The sequence below is a fragment of the Panthera leo genome, chromosome F3 (genome assembly GCF_018350215.1).
Source record: "Panthera leo isolate Ple1 chromosome F3, P.leo_Ple1_pat1.1, whole genome shotgun sequence".
Classification (NCBI taxonomy): domain Eukaryota; kingdom Metazoa; phylum Chordata; class Mammalia; order Carnivora; family Felidae; genus Panthera; species Panthera leo.
The window spans coordinates 30,734,756-30,750,015 of NC_056696.1; the positions used below are offsets into that span (position 1 = coordinate 30,734,756).

The 15,260-nt window shown below is 35.6% G+C and overlaps 1 protein-coding gene across 12 annotated transcripts in view; it reads right to left on the minus strand.

Moving 5' to 3' along the window:
• Positions 1 to 15,260, minus strand: part of RPS6KC1 (ribosomal protein S6 kinase C1) — a 316,680-nt gene that overhangs the window by 260,840 nt on the left and 40,580 nt on the right. For all 12 annotated transcript variants that reach the window (XM_042925687.1, XM_042925694.1, XM_042925693.1 and 9 more), the window contains exons 5-6: positions 13,030 to 13,123; positions 1,517 to 1,879 (exon numbers count right to left, since the gene is read on the minus strand). In XM_042925687.1, coding sequence (XP_042781621.1) covers positions 1,517 to 1,879; positions 13,030 to 13,123 — 457 coding nt within the window. The remainder of the gene's footprint in view (positions 1 to 1,516; positions 1,880 to 13,029; positions 13,124 to 15,260) is intronic.

Consider the following 15,260-nt stretch of genomic DNA (forward strand, 5'->3'; position numbering starts at 1 on the left):
CAACATTTTACAAAATGAAAATAGATGGATGAGTGGTTATTGACTTAGGAAGCTCAAGAAAGCTGCCTGATTTATATGACACTGTAAATTAGTTTGGGAACGTGTAGCACTGGGTAGCTTGGAAATGAGAGTAAGGGCCAAAAACAAGCGAATTAGTGAAAATTCTGGTTAAGAAGCACTGATGCCACCAGATACACTCCCTCTTCCGGTCCATGCAGCCAAGTATTCATCGTCTACCACATTAGAAGGCTGAAAGTTTAAACTCTCATAAAGCAGAGCACTTCTGGAGGACAGGACACCAAGCATGGTGAGGGCGGAAGTACTACAGCAAAAAAGGGTTCGTGCTACAGGAGACTATGGTCATCGGAATGGTTCTAACAAGTCAAAGATGACAGGAAAACAGTAAAAATGATGATATTCTGGAAAGAAAACCATCAAGAAGGTCTTATCAACCTTCGGCTTTTGTGTCCACGATGTCACGTAACTAACTGTGGTATGCTTTACTCTGTTGTTGTTGTTTTTTTTAATGTTTTTATTTATTTTTGAGACAGAGACAGAGCATGAGCAGGGGAGGGGCAGAGAGAGAGGGAGACACAGAATCCGAAGCAGGCTCCAGGCTCCGAGCTGTCAGCACAGAGCCCGACGTGGGGCCCGAACTCACAGACCATGAGATCATGACCTGAGCCGAAGTCGGATGCTTAACCGACTGAGCCACCCCAGCGCCCCTTACTCTGTTTCTTGTAAGGAAAAGACAAATGACTTAAAAAATCTGAGGCAAAAAAAAGGTTAAGTTCTACTTACAGACATTAGAAACATTCATTCTAAATGTCCCAAATCACCCCAGTAACTAGCTGAGAATTTATGGCAACTAAAACAGAAAAGAACACTAGGCAAATCCAAGAACCTTTACATTTCATCTCTTCTCTTCAGGCCAGCAGGAGTAAATGCACTAAATCTCTGTGAATACTCCTGTGAGAGGTGAAGGCTGGGGAACACTGGCCACGTCAGAAAAAACAGAATATTATTCATACAAGAGACATGGAGATTTGAGTTTTTTAAATCCTGTTTTTGTTGGTTAATTGATCAAAGCAGAGTGTTAAGTAGCTCTGATCCTGCCTTCCCTTCATGTAAGTAAAAGTTTTTACCCAAATTTAGGTCATTTTTTTATGTTTATTTATTTATATGGGGGAGACGTGGAGGAGTGGGGGAGGCGCAGAGAGAAAGGAGAGGGAGAGAATCCCAAGCTCAGTCTGACTCCACAGACTCAGCACAGAGCCCAATACGTGGCTCAGTCTCACGAACTGTGAGATAATGAACTGAAAGGAAATCAAGAGACAGTTAACTGACTGAGCCACCCAGTCATCCCCAAAGGTAGGTCATTTAATCTTCAGTAATTTCTCATTTTGAGTCTCGTTTGGACATAGGACTATACACAAGATAGTTATATGCATACACTTTCTTTCCAGATACCAACATAAGAACATTCCAAAACATATTAATACAGATAAAACTGTACCTTGAACACCTTCTAGGAGTAAATCAACTCCTTTCCTATAAAAATTGGAAGCAGCTTCATAGTCATCTTCTTCTTCCTTTTTTAAAGCCAGCTTTATTAATTCTCCAGCTTTCTCCAAATAATCTCTCTTGCCAAGCTTGGACTTTAAACTGCCAGGAAAGAGGCTACGACTTTCCCGTTCTTCTTCTGTTTTGTTCTGTTCGCTGTCAGAAGCAACGGCCCCTAATGCTGATGGATCCGAAGAAAGACTGAGACCAAAAGTTCTAACGGGAGAGTTTTGATTGGAAGCCATTCCATCATCTAACTCAGCAAGAGAATCCACGTCCACAGTAAGAGATATCAAATCACTGTCACTGGAGAAACCTAGAAATATGATCACAATATAAATAGATATTAAATTAAGAATCAGCCAAAAAGAATACAAATCATGCTGACTATTCATTTGTTCATACTATTCGAGTCGATTAGGAAGGCTGTCATTGCCTGATGGAGATCGGTGCCTGGCCATTTGCTTTAGCTTACTGAATTCAGCTCTGGAAAATAATCTCCTTTGCCTTAATTATCAGACTAAAACCAAAGACAAGTCTTTATCTAGTCTTGTAAAATGAAGAGCCTTTACCACAAAACCTTGTAACAACAGCATTATAATAAAGAAAAAAGAATAAGAGCCTCAAGGTAAGACAAAAACAAGTGCCTGAATCCCAGCTCTTAAAACTTACTATGTGACCAAGCCCAAGACACTTAATTTACTTACTATGCAGAACTTTAAATGAGGAATATAGTTCATGCATATAAAGCATAATAGGCTATCATTCAATTGCAACTATTATGGCAATTATGTAATGATTCTTTATTTCTACAACGTACCCTCAGAGGTATGCTTTTAGATAATCCATATCTGGAAAATGTACACCATTTGATTGTGTGTGTGTGTATGTGTGTGTGTGTGTGTGTGTGTGTGTGTGTGTTTTAAAGAACTAAATTTTTAGAAATTTTTGTTCCATTCTCTTCCACAAACTTTTGGAGAGAGGTTTGGTCTGTATTTGCCTCTTAGTTTTCTGACAGAAAATGAATACTAGGTGGTACTGAAATATTTAGCAATGGAAATTCTTTCTCCCGTTTCACAAAACTGACTTCATGGTAAACAAGCATGAAGTACAACAGTTATGAAACTTCCTGGCGTTAGGACCTCCCTTTACATTCTTAAAATAATTGAGAACCTCAAAAAAGCTTCTTTTTGTGGATTATACCTGTAAATATCTAAAAACTATACCTGTGGATTATACCTGTAAATATCTATTTAAAATAGACTAATTTTTTTAAGTAAACATTAAAGCCCACTACATGTAATGTAATTTTTGTTCAAAATAACTATATTCTCCAAAGCAAAAAAGTATTTAGTAAGAATGGTGACAATGTTTTACATTTGTACAAATCTTTTTAATTGAAGATGACTAGATTCTCATATTATGATTTTGCACTCAATCTGTTGTCAGATGTTGCCCTGGTTGAAAGATTTGAGGAAGATCTTGCATAGATATGTAACCGAAAATGGGGTGAATATTTTAGCAGCCTTTTCAAATACTTGTGGATATTGTTTTTTGATACTATACCAAAACTTGACAAGTGGTAGTTTCTTAAAGCTTAGTTGCCATATAGAATATAAATTCTTGTCAGTGAAATGTGTTTCTATTACATTCAACTCCATTGATCTGTCTTGCACACTGAATGTGTGCATCACACATTGGACATTTTGAAAGTACTGGTTCCCTGAGTTATAGTGACAAATCACATTTGTTACTATCACCACCAATCTCAGCAGAATATTCTTTAGGTCTTGGGGAACTGTCAAGCTCAAAGTAGCAGATACAAGTTCTCCAAGATTCAGGCATCTGGCTGGCATCAGGTGGTAGAGCGTATGACTCTTGATCGCAGGGTCCGGAGTTCAAAACCCTCATTAGATGTAAAGATTACTTTAAAAAAGAAAAAAAAAAAAAAAAAGGTTCTCCAGGATTCTAATCTGGCACTGAAAACTCAAAGTTTATCATTGGCAACAAACACTGTCAGCTGTTTTCCTTAAAGTGTCAGCTCACTTTGTTTGCGTTTGAAAACCATTTGCCAAATACCCAAATCTGAATAATGACAGTTTGTCTGTCAATTGTTCTTTCAAGCAAAAATGATGTCCCAAGAGAAAAGCTGCTAGTTCATAGTTCAAACAAGTGCTCTTCCTCAAGACAACCATGGCAATTCAGTTAGGCAGATGTGTTTTATGTATACTTCCATTTTTTCACACAGAATATAAGAAAGACATGTAGCAAAGGGTGGAGATTTGATAAAAATTAATAGTTTTTACTGCTTTATCATGGGCATTCTTAGGTAAAATTAGCATTGGCATTACTGCAAGTATGCAGCATGATTCCTGTTACGGTCTGGTGTCACTGTCTTGATTCACGCTCAGGCAAGGCAGTTTTACCTATCATTGCTTTTGCATCATTAGTGCAAATGTCACCACAGTGAAAAAGGCAAATAATTTCCTAGACTATTGCAAAAATAATTTCTGCCTTGGTGACCCCCTGAGAAGATCTCTAGAATACCCAAGGGTCTAAAGACCATACTTGGAGAGCCACTGATCTATATATCATTCAATAAGATTGACAATAGAGTTACATACAAATTAAATTTGGGAACAGCTATGCAATCTGCATCACCATTGAATGTTGACTTCCAAGTTCCTCAGAAAAGACAATATATTAAAAAGAAAATTATTTCCTCAAGATCATATCCTAAGCCAAACTTAAAGGTAGATTAGACTATACAATTCTAGAATAGGGATCAGCAAACTTCTTTTCTGAGGACCAGAGAGTGAATATTTTAGGTTTTGTGGGCCACATGATCTATGTCACAACAAATCAACTCTGTTGTTGTAGTACAAAAGCAGCCACAGATAATATGTAAATGAATACGCATGGCTGTGTTCCAGTAACACTTTATTTATGGATGTTGAAATGTGAATTCCATGTAATTTTCACATGCCATAAAATAATATCCTTTTGAATACTGTCAATCATTTTAAAATGTAAAAACCATTTTTAGCTATTAGGTCACATAAAAACAAGTGGCAGGTCAGATTTGGCCCACAGGCCATAGTTTGTCAACTTATTATAGACTTAAATTGCTTACTTCATTTCAAATAAAGTAAGTTAGGGTAAAAACATGTTACTGGCAGCTAAACTCAAATTTCAAATCAACTTTAGACACTACTTTGGCACCCTGTCAACATATCCTGTTTTCAGGGGCTTTTCTCAAATCCGTGGAATGCCCATAAAGAACTAATTTTGTTTCCTACAAGCAAAACACTTCATTAAATCCACAAGCTGAGAAGAGATTCATTGGATCTGGTGGAAATCTTTTCAATCTCTGACATTTCAACTGTACAGACAGCTCTTCAAAATCAGAATCTTTTACAGCAATCTACAAAATTATTTAACCACTGTTCTGAGAAATATATAAATTTCATAAAAGATTTTTTTTAATGATTTCAAAACATTTTATATATTCCAATGCACACTTATTTCCTTAAATGGGGGTATTATATAACCTGGTCCATTGATATTAATAAACAAATAGACAAAGTTTAAAAAATAAGTTCTGGTTTATACAGCTAATCATAAAAGAAAGGAAACACTGTTATAGATCTTTTGTCTGCTCTCCAGTGTCTTGTCACTATAACCTTCACATCATCTATCACACTGTACTGTTTCATGTTTTGCCTGATTTTCCTTTCGAACAGGAACAATAATACCAAAGGGCAAAGGGGTAAAATTATGTGTACTCAGTTTCTTGGCTTTTGACCACAAAAATCTAGTGGCATAGTCTTATTTCCTCTCTTACCTTTCCAATCTTATTTTGTTAGCAAAGGAAATCATGATTACATAAAATTGGATCAGAAGAGCAAGACCAGCAAAATACCTGGGAAGAATATCAGATAATGAAATAAAGTAATAATTAATAATAATATTCAAATAATTTCCTTTCCAAATTCTACCTAATTCTAAATGAAGAATCTTTCAAAGTGAGCAAAGAAAAACTAGCATGTTAGAAAGAGGAATTTTTCTAGCCCAACTACAAGAGGAGCAAAGGGAAGCAAAAAGACTTCTGATTTAACCCTTTTGGAAGACAATTTGACAATGCATATCAGATGCAGAAAATCTTTATACCTTTGACCCAGAAATTCAACAATTATACCAAAAATAACCAGAGATACGATCAAAGATCTATATTTGAGAATAATCATCACAAAAATTAGTGAAAATTTGGAAATAACAAATTCCTAACAATAAGAGATTATGGTACATCCCTTTGATAAAATATTATACAGCTATTAAAAATTATGTTACAAACGAATATTTAATGCTAAAGTATTCATGATCTATTATGCAAAAATAATAAACTGCAAAGCAGTATATACATATACTATAATTCTAATTTTAAAACAAAACCAGAAAAAAAGGCTAGAGAGGTAGCCTAACAGTAATTTTCTCTGTATGGTGGGATTACAGGTGACTCTTACCACATCGCTTACATGTGTATGACAAGCTCTTAAGGCTCTGTATTTGAAGGCTATCAAAGGAGATGCAACAAGGGCTAAAACTGGGAATTTGTTTGTGAACAAATATATGCTATACAAACATAATTTATGCAATATAGGCCCATATGTATCACCCAGCAGCCAGTGCCAAGGAATTCCTAACTTAAGAGAGAGGACAGAAACGATTACAGACAGATTTGTCTGAGGCAGACTAACCCTTGACATTTCTTCCTCGCCTACCTTCTTCCTTTAATTCTCCTCTTAAGATGCACCCTACCATATCTCAACCATATCATAAGCCGAACCCTATCATATCTCAACCATACACTGCAACCAATCATCTTCTAGGAAATCTCTTCTGCATTTAAGCAATTTCTAAATTCCCTTCTTCTCAATGAAGTATTCCCCAATCACCTCAAGAACGCTCCCCTTTCACTACCACAGTAATGAATTATTTATACACACACACACACACACACACACACACACACACACACACTCAGTACCTAGTTTTTTTCACCTTATATCCTTAATACAGCTACTTATCACAGTGCTTGCTCACCTCCTTGAATTCACGGTCCTGTCATTCAACCTGTTTTATACAAAGCTACATAGAAATATCACGGAAAGTGGAGACTAGCTTCCTAAAACCCAGAAAGAAAGCTAATAAGATAGAGCAGCAAACAAGAGGTTCTCAGTTAAGGTGAGTAGGAAGAACACTGTGGATAAGGCAGGGCAACAACTGACAATTCAGACACTATTTGTCAAAAGTTAAACCAACCTGAAGTCAATCCATGTTTAAAGGGGCCCTCTGGAGCCATCATGAGAGTAAAAGGTACATCCTTCACCAACACCATCAAGACAAAAACCTAAGCCTTTTTGGGAAGGGATGGGAGGGGGAAGAGTCAAAGGTTCTATGAAAGCGTTCTGCCTCCAGGTTCATATCACAGAGATTCAAGTCTCAGGGCTATTAGAGGGCCCCAGGTGACCGGTTAAAAAGCAGCTACAGACATGAGGGGTTTATATAGCATCCCAGTTCACCTACCTACCTTCACCTTCTGTGCTTTGAACTGCTCAGAGTAGGGCAGTCTAGTGAAATCTGTCTAGGACACCACCTCTGAAAGACAGGCACCAGGGGAAAAGGTTGAGTTGCTATAGAATAAATCTTTATACTATAAACTATCAGAAATCTGTATTTGAAGACCATCTGCAAAAAGAGATCGGTTTCCTTTAGAACAACAGGTGGTCTCTCATGGTCAACTATATATAAAATACATGGCCTCATTATTATTAGCTGATAGCTTTCACTGAGCACTGAGGTTCAGTCAACGAAAGGGAATTTCTACTTTTCCTAGTAGCAATGACTCATGCTTCACACACAAAGCAAAATATCTAGCCAGCAGAACAAAGGTCACCCTGAGGGAGAAGACATACATATCAATCTCCATTAAGAAACAAGCCCTTATAAATATGATTTTAGGCGAATACCCAAATCTCATAATTAAGATTCCTGTACCTGATTATCAACTTATCATTTAGAAATAGTCACTGTTACTAAGAAGTACCATTCTTTTGATATTTCACATTTTTATAATGTCCTGGGGACAAGTCTTTGCTTCACCCTTAAAAATTTATGAAAAGAGGATGAGAATATCTACTGCATATTTGGTGAAAAACGGAATAAGTTCAGAAAGTAACATATCAATCAAAATTACAGCCGTAATACTGTTATCTTCTCATGAACAACAAAGATCTATGAGTTGGCTTTCCTTTCTATCTAATGAACTTCTTATGCTGCTACTCTCCATAATCTCTGCAAATCAATCCTGCTACCAGAGCACAAGCCGCTCACACTGGGAGTTCTACACCAAATATGTATTCTCACTGCCTCCCTCTCCATAAAACTAAATCTCTACTTTCAAAATATATTTTTTATGATTGCTACTGAATACCCAGAGTGCCTAGACTGCCTTAGGCACATGGCTTAACTTCTCTGAAATTCCAATTTTTAATTGTGGAATAAGGGATTTATCTGTGTCATTCTTGATGTTCTTTCTACTCTCAAACACTTTCCATGACATATTATCAATTTTTTTTATTTGCCCCACCCAACCCCTAAAATCCAATATTATCCTCAATAGCCCTAGGGTTTATAAGAGTCAATATTTATAATTTGTATCATTTGTTTTACATGCACACATACAATGACACCTTCTCATTTATGTTTATCTTGAGAATAGTAATCTGTTCTTTTTTACCTATTTTAAACTCCTTCACCAAAGAAAATTCAACTAACAAGGGAAAATAGATAAACGTTAGGCAGATAAGCACTTAAGAGAAAAAGGAACTTCTAACTGAATAAGCATACTCTATCATAATACAAGAGGGCCTAGAATAATCGCAGTAACAAGATTTAGGGTTCTCATGGTGCCACCTAGTGGATACTTGCACTAAATCCTACTTTAAATTTAAAATTCCTTTCAATTAGGCTTTCTGTATTTTTGTCATCTTACACTACTCCATGGTGCACACACTTCAAGTTCGTCTCAAAAATAGATTTAGGCTACTAAGTGGTGAACCAACTTAAGAATATTCCTTTTTAAAATGAACCTGCCTGAAAGCATCAACTATGAATCAACCAAATGAAATACAAATAATAAAAAGAAAAATATAATAATAAAATGACACTTTGATACAGAAGATTTTTTCTCAAACTTAAATAACTAGACACCTTTCCAATTAGTCTCCCTTAATGCTTTAAAACTAATCAAAATTATCCAAATTAATACAGTTTGCCTCTAATCTTCAAGATTTAATGGAAAGAATTCTTATCCCGCCATCAAATAAAAATACAAATCTTGAACTGAGAGTGATTTTAGAGATCCCTTACACAGACCAGAAATAGATGCTATTCTCAAAATGTACATCTCATTTACTCTAAAATGGTTCATTCAAGACAGCTTAATAGATTCTTTCTTGTGTCTACAATTGCTACAATTGAACATCCAGGGAGCTCTTAATCCACAATTTACAGGCCACACACACACACATACACACAAAGGTAGATCTGGCTACTCCCAGGAGACACTGAAGAATATTCCACACATGAGATCTTACATATAAGAAACTGACCTCTCGGTTTCTATTTGTGATTACGATCATCTAATTATTTTCTCTGGTTTGCTGCGTACACCTGGAAAATGTCCCTCCCACAACTGCAAAGGAAGTCAAGTCACGTATTAGGAAGAGGAAATGACACAGGTTACCAGATGAGAGTCTACCAACATCAAAGGCTCCAATATCAAGGCCATCATGGCAGTAAAGCAACCTACATCCTTCAAACAGGCCAACAGATGAGAGAAACATGTCAAGAAGCTCAATTCCCATGCACCATTTTGGCCAGGTTTCTACAAATGTCATGGTAACTTCATAGCTAAGTTTAATCAAACGAAAAGATGCAAGTTTAAAAAGGAAATAAAATGTTAACAATCAAGTAAATCTTCTTTCATCTTTAAATATATATATAGTTTAATTTCTCTGGACAAAGGATATGAAAAGTAACCAGCATTTCATTTTAAAAACATAAAACAATATGAACTTTTTATCTAAAAACCTACTGAATAATTTTATAATTCTCAATTTCATATTAGATAAAATACACTTACCAGTTAATCACCAAATTATTGGTTTTATGGAACCTTAAAGGGGTTTCCACTATTCCATTACAATCAAATGACAATTTTTTTCAAAGTCATTAATCCAGCTCTTTATGTTTTCCTCAGAAAACTTTCCTTCAAGGTAAATTAAGACCTGTTGATTGCATTTTTATGGTACTAATAAAAATAATGATCACTTAGCCTCTACATCTGTTCTCTGAGAGGTGATATACTTGCCATGTCATTCTAACTCTACCGAAGGACCTTGAAACAGCAGACTATATATTAAGATTTGCCCCTCTGGCTCATTTCGCTGGCAAACTAAATCACAAGTGTGAAAAATGAATACACCTTTGAAACACCGTTTAAAATACTACACTCAGAGGAGATGTTATGGAGTGAATCACCTCCTCTCATTTTGGCTCTAAATCCAAACCCTGAGCACTTGCCACCACAATCCCTCTACAACCCTCTGTTTCACTGCATACCTGTGGGGCTTGGCGGGCTGCCAGCTTTCCCTGCTCTTTTGCTAGCACAGGCCCTCTCCCTTGGTTGTCTCTGGGGTTTGCAGACCTTTTGGTAGGAAAGTATATCTTCCACTTACCCAGTATGCCAGACAATCTCATGATATTTAAAAGTCATTTCCCCTCTCAAATAACAATGAATTTGCAAGCTGTTTGACACTCCGATCTGTATTTGTCAACAAGGTCTTTCAGCAGGATTAATTAGTCAGGCGTAAAGGCTTTTAAAGGGAGGGGGGATTAAAAAAAATCTAAGCTTTAACTGCCTTTCCAGTTCCATGTTTTGCATTCTTCATGGATCACAGTGTGTTTCAGAGATGGTAATACAGCTGGAAAACTAAGCTATGCACTGAAAGGATAAAATGTCAGTATTACTTTTAGGTAGCGTAAGTCTTTTCTGATGTTTTTAACAAAAAGGTAGCCCCTAATTTCTCTCATAAAAGCATATTCCTAAAAGATAAATCCTTTCGTGGGGCACCTGGGTGGCTCAGTAGGTGGGGCGTCGGACTCTTGATTTCAGCTCAGGTCATGATGTCATGGTTTGTAAGGTCAAGCCCTGCATGGGGGTGGGAAGGGATTCTCTCTCTCCCTCTCTCTCTGTCCCTCTCCCCCACCTCGGCTCGCCCACGCTTTCTCTCAAATAAATAAAACTAGGAAAAAAAAAAAGATAAATCCTTTCAAGGAAAACCCATCTTTTTGAAACTTCAAAAGGTAAATTCCGAAACAGCTGTTTTAGGAAGAATGGCCCATATGGCCCCAGTGTACCAGAGGCAGTCCTAGTTTCAGCTTGTTGTCTTGTACTTATTAAAGTACCCTCTTTACTTCTCAGAAGTGTCCCACTCTGGACAAATTACAACCTCATCCTATTTTTTTTTTTTTTACCACATTTTTACCACAGTCACATTTGAACTCTGAACATTCTTCCATATTCTAGAACACCATCCCAAGAAAACTCATTCCTAATAATAATGCTCCTCTCTTCTCTTCCAGACTATAAAAAAGGACAAAAGACCTATGTATCATTCCCATCTATGACGACCTTACACTAGGATAGGTTCCTGAGATATACATCTCCCATCATGGCTGACTCTCACCTAGTAAAAAAGGATTATTATGAATATTAAAAGAATATAACAATTCCCAAATCACGTAACCTTAGATTCCTACAACAAGACACAAGAGGAGAGAAACTAAGAAACATTCTAAAATTTCTAAAAACTGTACTCCTCATTGAACACTCTCCTATGAATCTTTGTAACTCTATTTGTCCACTATTGGATGTCACCAAATCACCACATTTACAGGGAGAAAATACCTTCTCCCTCTTCTCAGGAACAGAGTATCTCTGAGGCAACAGCCAGATCTGGTTATCCTGAATAAGTTACCTTCCAAGAAACTAGCTCTAGAAACAATCACATTGGGATCCCCAGCAGGGAGTAGGTTTTCCAAAGCCTAGCAAGGATCACAGATCAAAGCAGGTCACAGGAAAAAGGTATTTGTTTTTTCCGAAAAACATAATGGATTATAAATATGTACAATGTAAATAACATGTGAACAAATTACTGTAAGCAATGTTTTTCTACAACCTTGGCTGATTTATGATTTAGTATGGAGTCAAAAGTATTGAGGATCTAATGGAAACCGCTGGGCCTAAGGTGCCCATACAAAACACAGAACACTAGGTGTAAGTGAACAGACTTCGCTTTTAAGTCAATGGGAGCCACCGTGAAAAACAAGAAGAGCTCATCACTTCTCAATGTGGTAGCACCAAAAGATTCCGCCTACACAACGAATGGGAATTTGCTGTTCCTACCAAATTAAGATGCCAATGTACAGCAAGAAATCTGTATCAGTGTGTCTGTTGATGTATGACATCAGTACATATCCCCACAAAAACATCACTACAATGAGATTACGGCTACCTCCCATATTAGAGTCGTAAAGCATCCTCCTCAGCCATAAACTGTTATTCATGAAAGCGATCAAGAAATAGCTAGTCTATGATTTTACTTTTATATAAACCAAACCTAAGCCACTTCAAACAAATCTAATTACCTATTTTTAAAGACTCTCCCTTCCTATCCCCAAATCTTTTTTTTTTTTTTTTTCCATTCCAAAATCTTCCCTGGATGAAAACTAGCTAAGGAAATCTAAAGACCAAAATGTATGTATTTTAAATCTTCATAAAAATTCAGGGATGGCTTAACAAAGGAATAAAACAAGAGATTATGCATTCTTGAATTAAAGTGATTAGAATTTAAAAAACTGCTTTGGTTTAGACTTATGTTATTATAAAACATACTAAAAACATTAGAACTGCCTTAGGTTTACTCTTTCTAGGAACATGACTAAACTTTTAAAGCCAGTTTTGAAATTAATTGTCTAAAAGTCAGTTGCTGCTAAATAAACTTTAGCAAGGTATTCTTACACCAGACAATATAAATTCTGAACACTTATTATACCATATTTCATCAAATCTAATATGCCATTAGTTGTAGGATAAATCATTATTTTATATATCACTAAGAAAGAAAAAAGCTGTCAATTAAATGTAAGAAGGTATCATCAACCCAATATCACGCAACAAGTGATACTAGGTGATACTAAAACATGAAGAACAAAAAGCATCTTAGAATTGATAAAATACTCTCAAATTCCTACAGCCATCTATTCTTTTGCAATTCAAATACGATTTATAGTCTTCTGCAGTCAAAACCACTGCAATGAAAAAAAATTAAAATATCCTACCTTCAGTACTACACTCAGGAAAGCTGTCAACAAGGGAATCCGAATAAGCTTCCGCAGGTCCAATCAATTCAGAACCATCATTAACTATTCCACCCTAAAAAGAGAAGAATAATTTTGTATCATTGTCAGTAAGGGTTTTATTTTTAAATGAGTAATAAATTAACAATAGTTATCTCAACTGAGTACGTATAAGGATTACAGAAACCATTCATCTGTTAAACCAGATTACATTTGCCTTTAAAAAATCAATAGAAATATCAATATTGATTCATCAACTGTAAAAATGTACCACACCAATGCAAGATGTTAATAATAGGGGAATCTCTGTGAAAGGGAAAGGGGTATACAGAAAAGCACTATATTTTCCTCACAGTTTTTCTGTAAACTAAACTACTCTAAAAAAAATCTATTATTAAAATCTAGCATTAACCAATGCGAATTCAAAAGGAATATTATCATGTTTATATCATGTGCCTTTTTATAAAAGCATATGTATAAAAACCTATCAAAAGTACTCATTTAAAAAATGCAGCACACACACACACACACACACACACACACACACACACACCAGCTACAGACTATTACTCAACATCCTTAGTGTCTGGTCATTCTATTTAGTGATAAATGATGGGACTCTATTAGAAGTCATTTAATTTTATCAAATTAAAAACTAACATATATCACATAGCACCTCAGTGATTCCAGAAGCACCCTAAATTTGAAACCTATTTAGACATAATATAAAACTAAACAAACCTAAGATATCTGTATTAAAGCAACACATTTTTTAAACGTTTATTTATTATTTTTGAGAGACAGAGAGAGAGCATGAACAGGGGAGGGGCAGAGAGAGAGGGAGACACAGAATCTGAAGGAGGCTCCAGGCTCTGAGCTGTCAGCACAGAGCCTGACACGGGGCTCGAACCCACGAACCATGACATCATGACTTGAGCCAAAGTCGGACACTTAATTGACTAAGCCACCCAGGTGCCCCAAAGCAACACATTTTTAATAACAATAAAATAACTATATTTTAATAAAATATAAAAGCTATTGTGATTCCTTATGTGACCATTATTTTAATTCTGTATCTAGGTTTGCAAATTCAACCTTCAAAAAACTGTTTTCTCTCACTCCGTGTGCAACTAGAGAATGCTATTTATCAAGAAAGTGGTGCTGGTATGTTTTGTGCTGTGGTTTTACGACTGTTTCAATCATGAGTATAAGGACTTAAAATCCTTAAATAACTATAACTAAAATAATAGCTCTTTTGCTCCGTAACATCTTTCATTCTACCTTCCACCAACAGTTCTAAGTCCCCAAACACTACTACCAGGATAGTAAAACCCACGAAAAATACAAGACCCCTTTTTCCTCTCTCCTTCAGCACAAAGAACTTAACTATCTTTAGTTATAATCAAAAGTCTCCCTACCAGCTTATCTTTAAGAAAGAGAAATTTGAAATGGTTCCTCTAAAATTACCAAATTTTACTTCCCAGAGTGTTAAATGAACTGAAACTTTAAAAACAATTATTCCCTTTAGAAGCAAGAATTTATACACTTTATTCTATTTGTGAATTAAAATATTCAAATCACAGTTTGTATCCGAATTTTTCTCCAAAAAAGAAGAGTCTCTATTTTAGACTAAGCCATAAACCAAATCTTAAGCAAATCTGCAAATATTCTGAGAATTTTACCAGACAAAGCTGATTTTATTTATAATCTCAGTTTACAGAAAGTGCCTTTCAACCATTAACTACCTCTTCTACTATCAGAGATGTGGACTTTGTTACCTATCTATAAAATGGAATTATTATTTATAACTTAATATGTTGTCAGGACTAAAAGACTTTATAAATGTAAAGTGTTTAGAACAACATAAGCACTCATTTTTTATTTGTTAATATTAGCTGATATAGATCTGTTTCCAAGATAAAATAAAAACACAATACTAAAGAATACAAAAAGCTATTTTAGCTCATAATCTTAGAGAAATTTTATTTGCTTCATTTAATAAACAACAAATACAGAATAAATCTTTAATTAAACAAAATAATAAAAAACTTTCCATAGGAACTCAAGGGAAGTAGTGGAGAAATATGCCACAATTGTATTTTAATCTCTACATTAAATCTCTAGATTAATTGCTATTTTAATCTCTCAATCAAAAACATTAACCACTAGGCGTTCTTTACTATCCAGTAGAAAGAAATTTATTACACAGCATC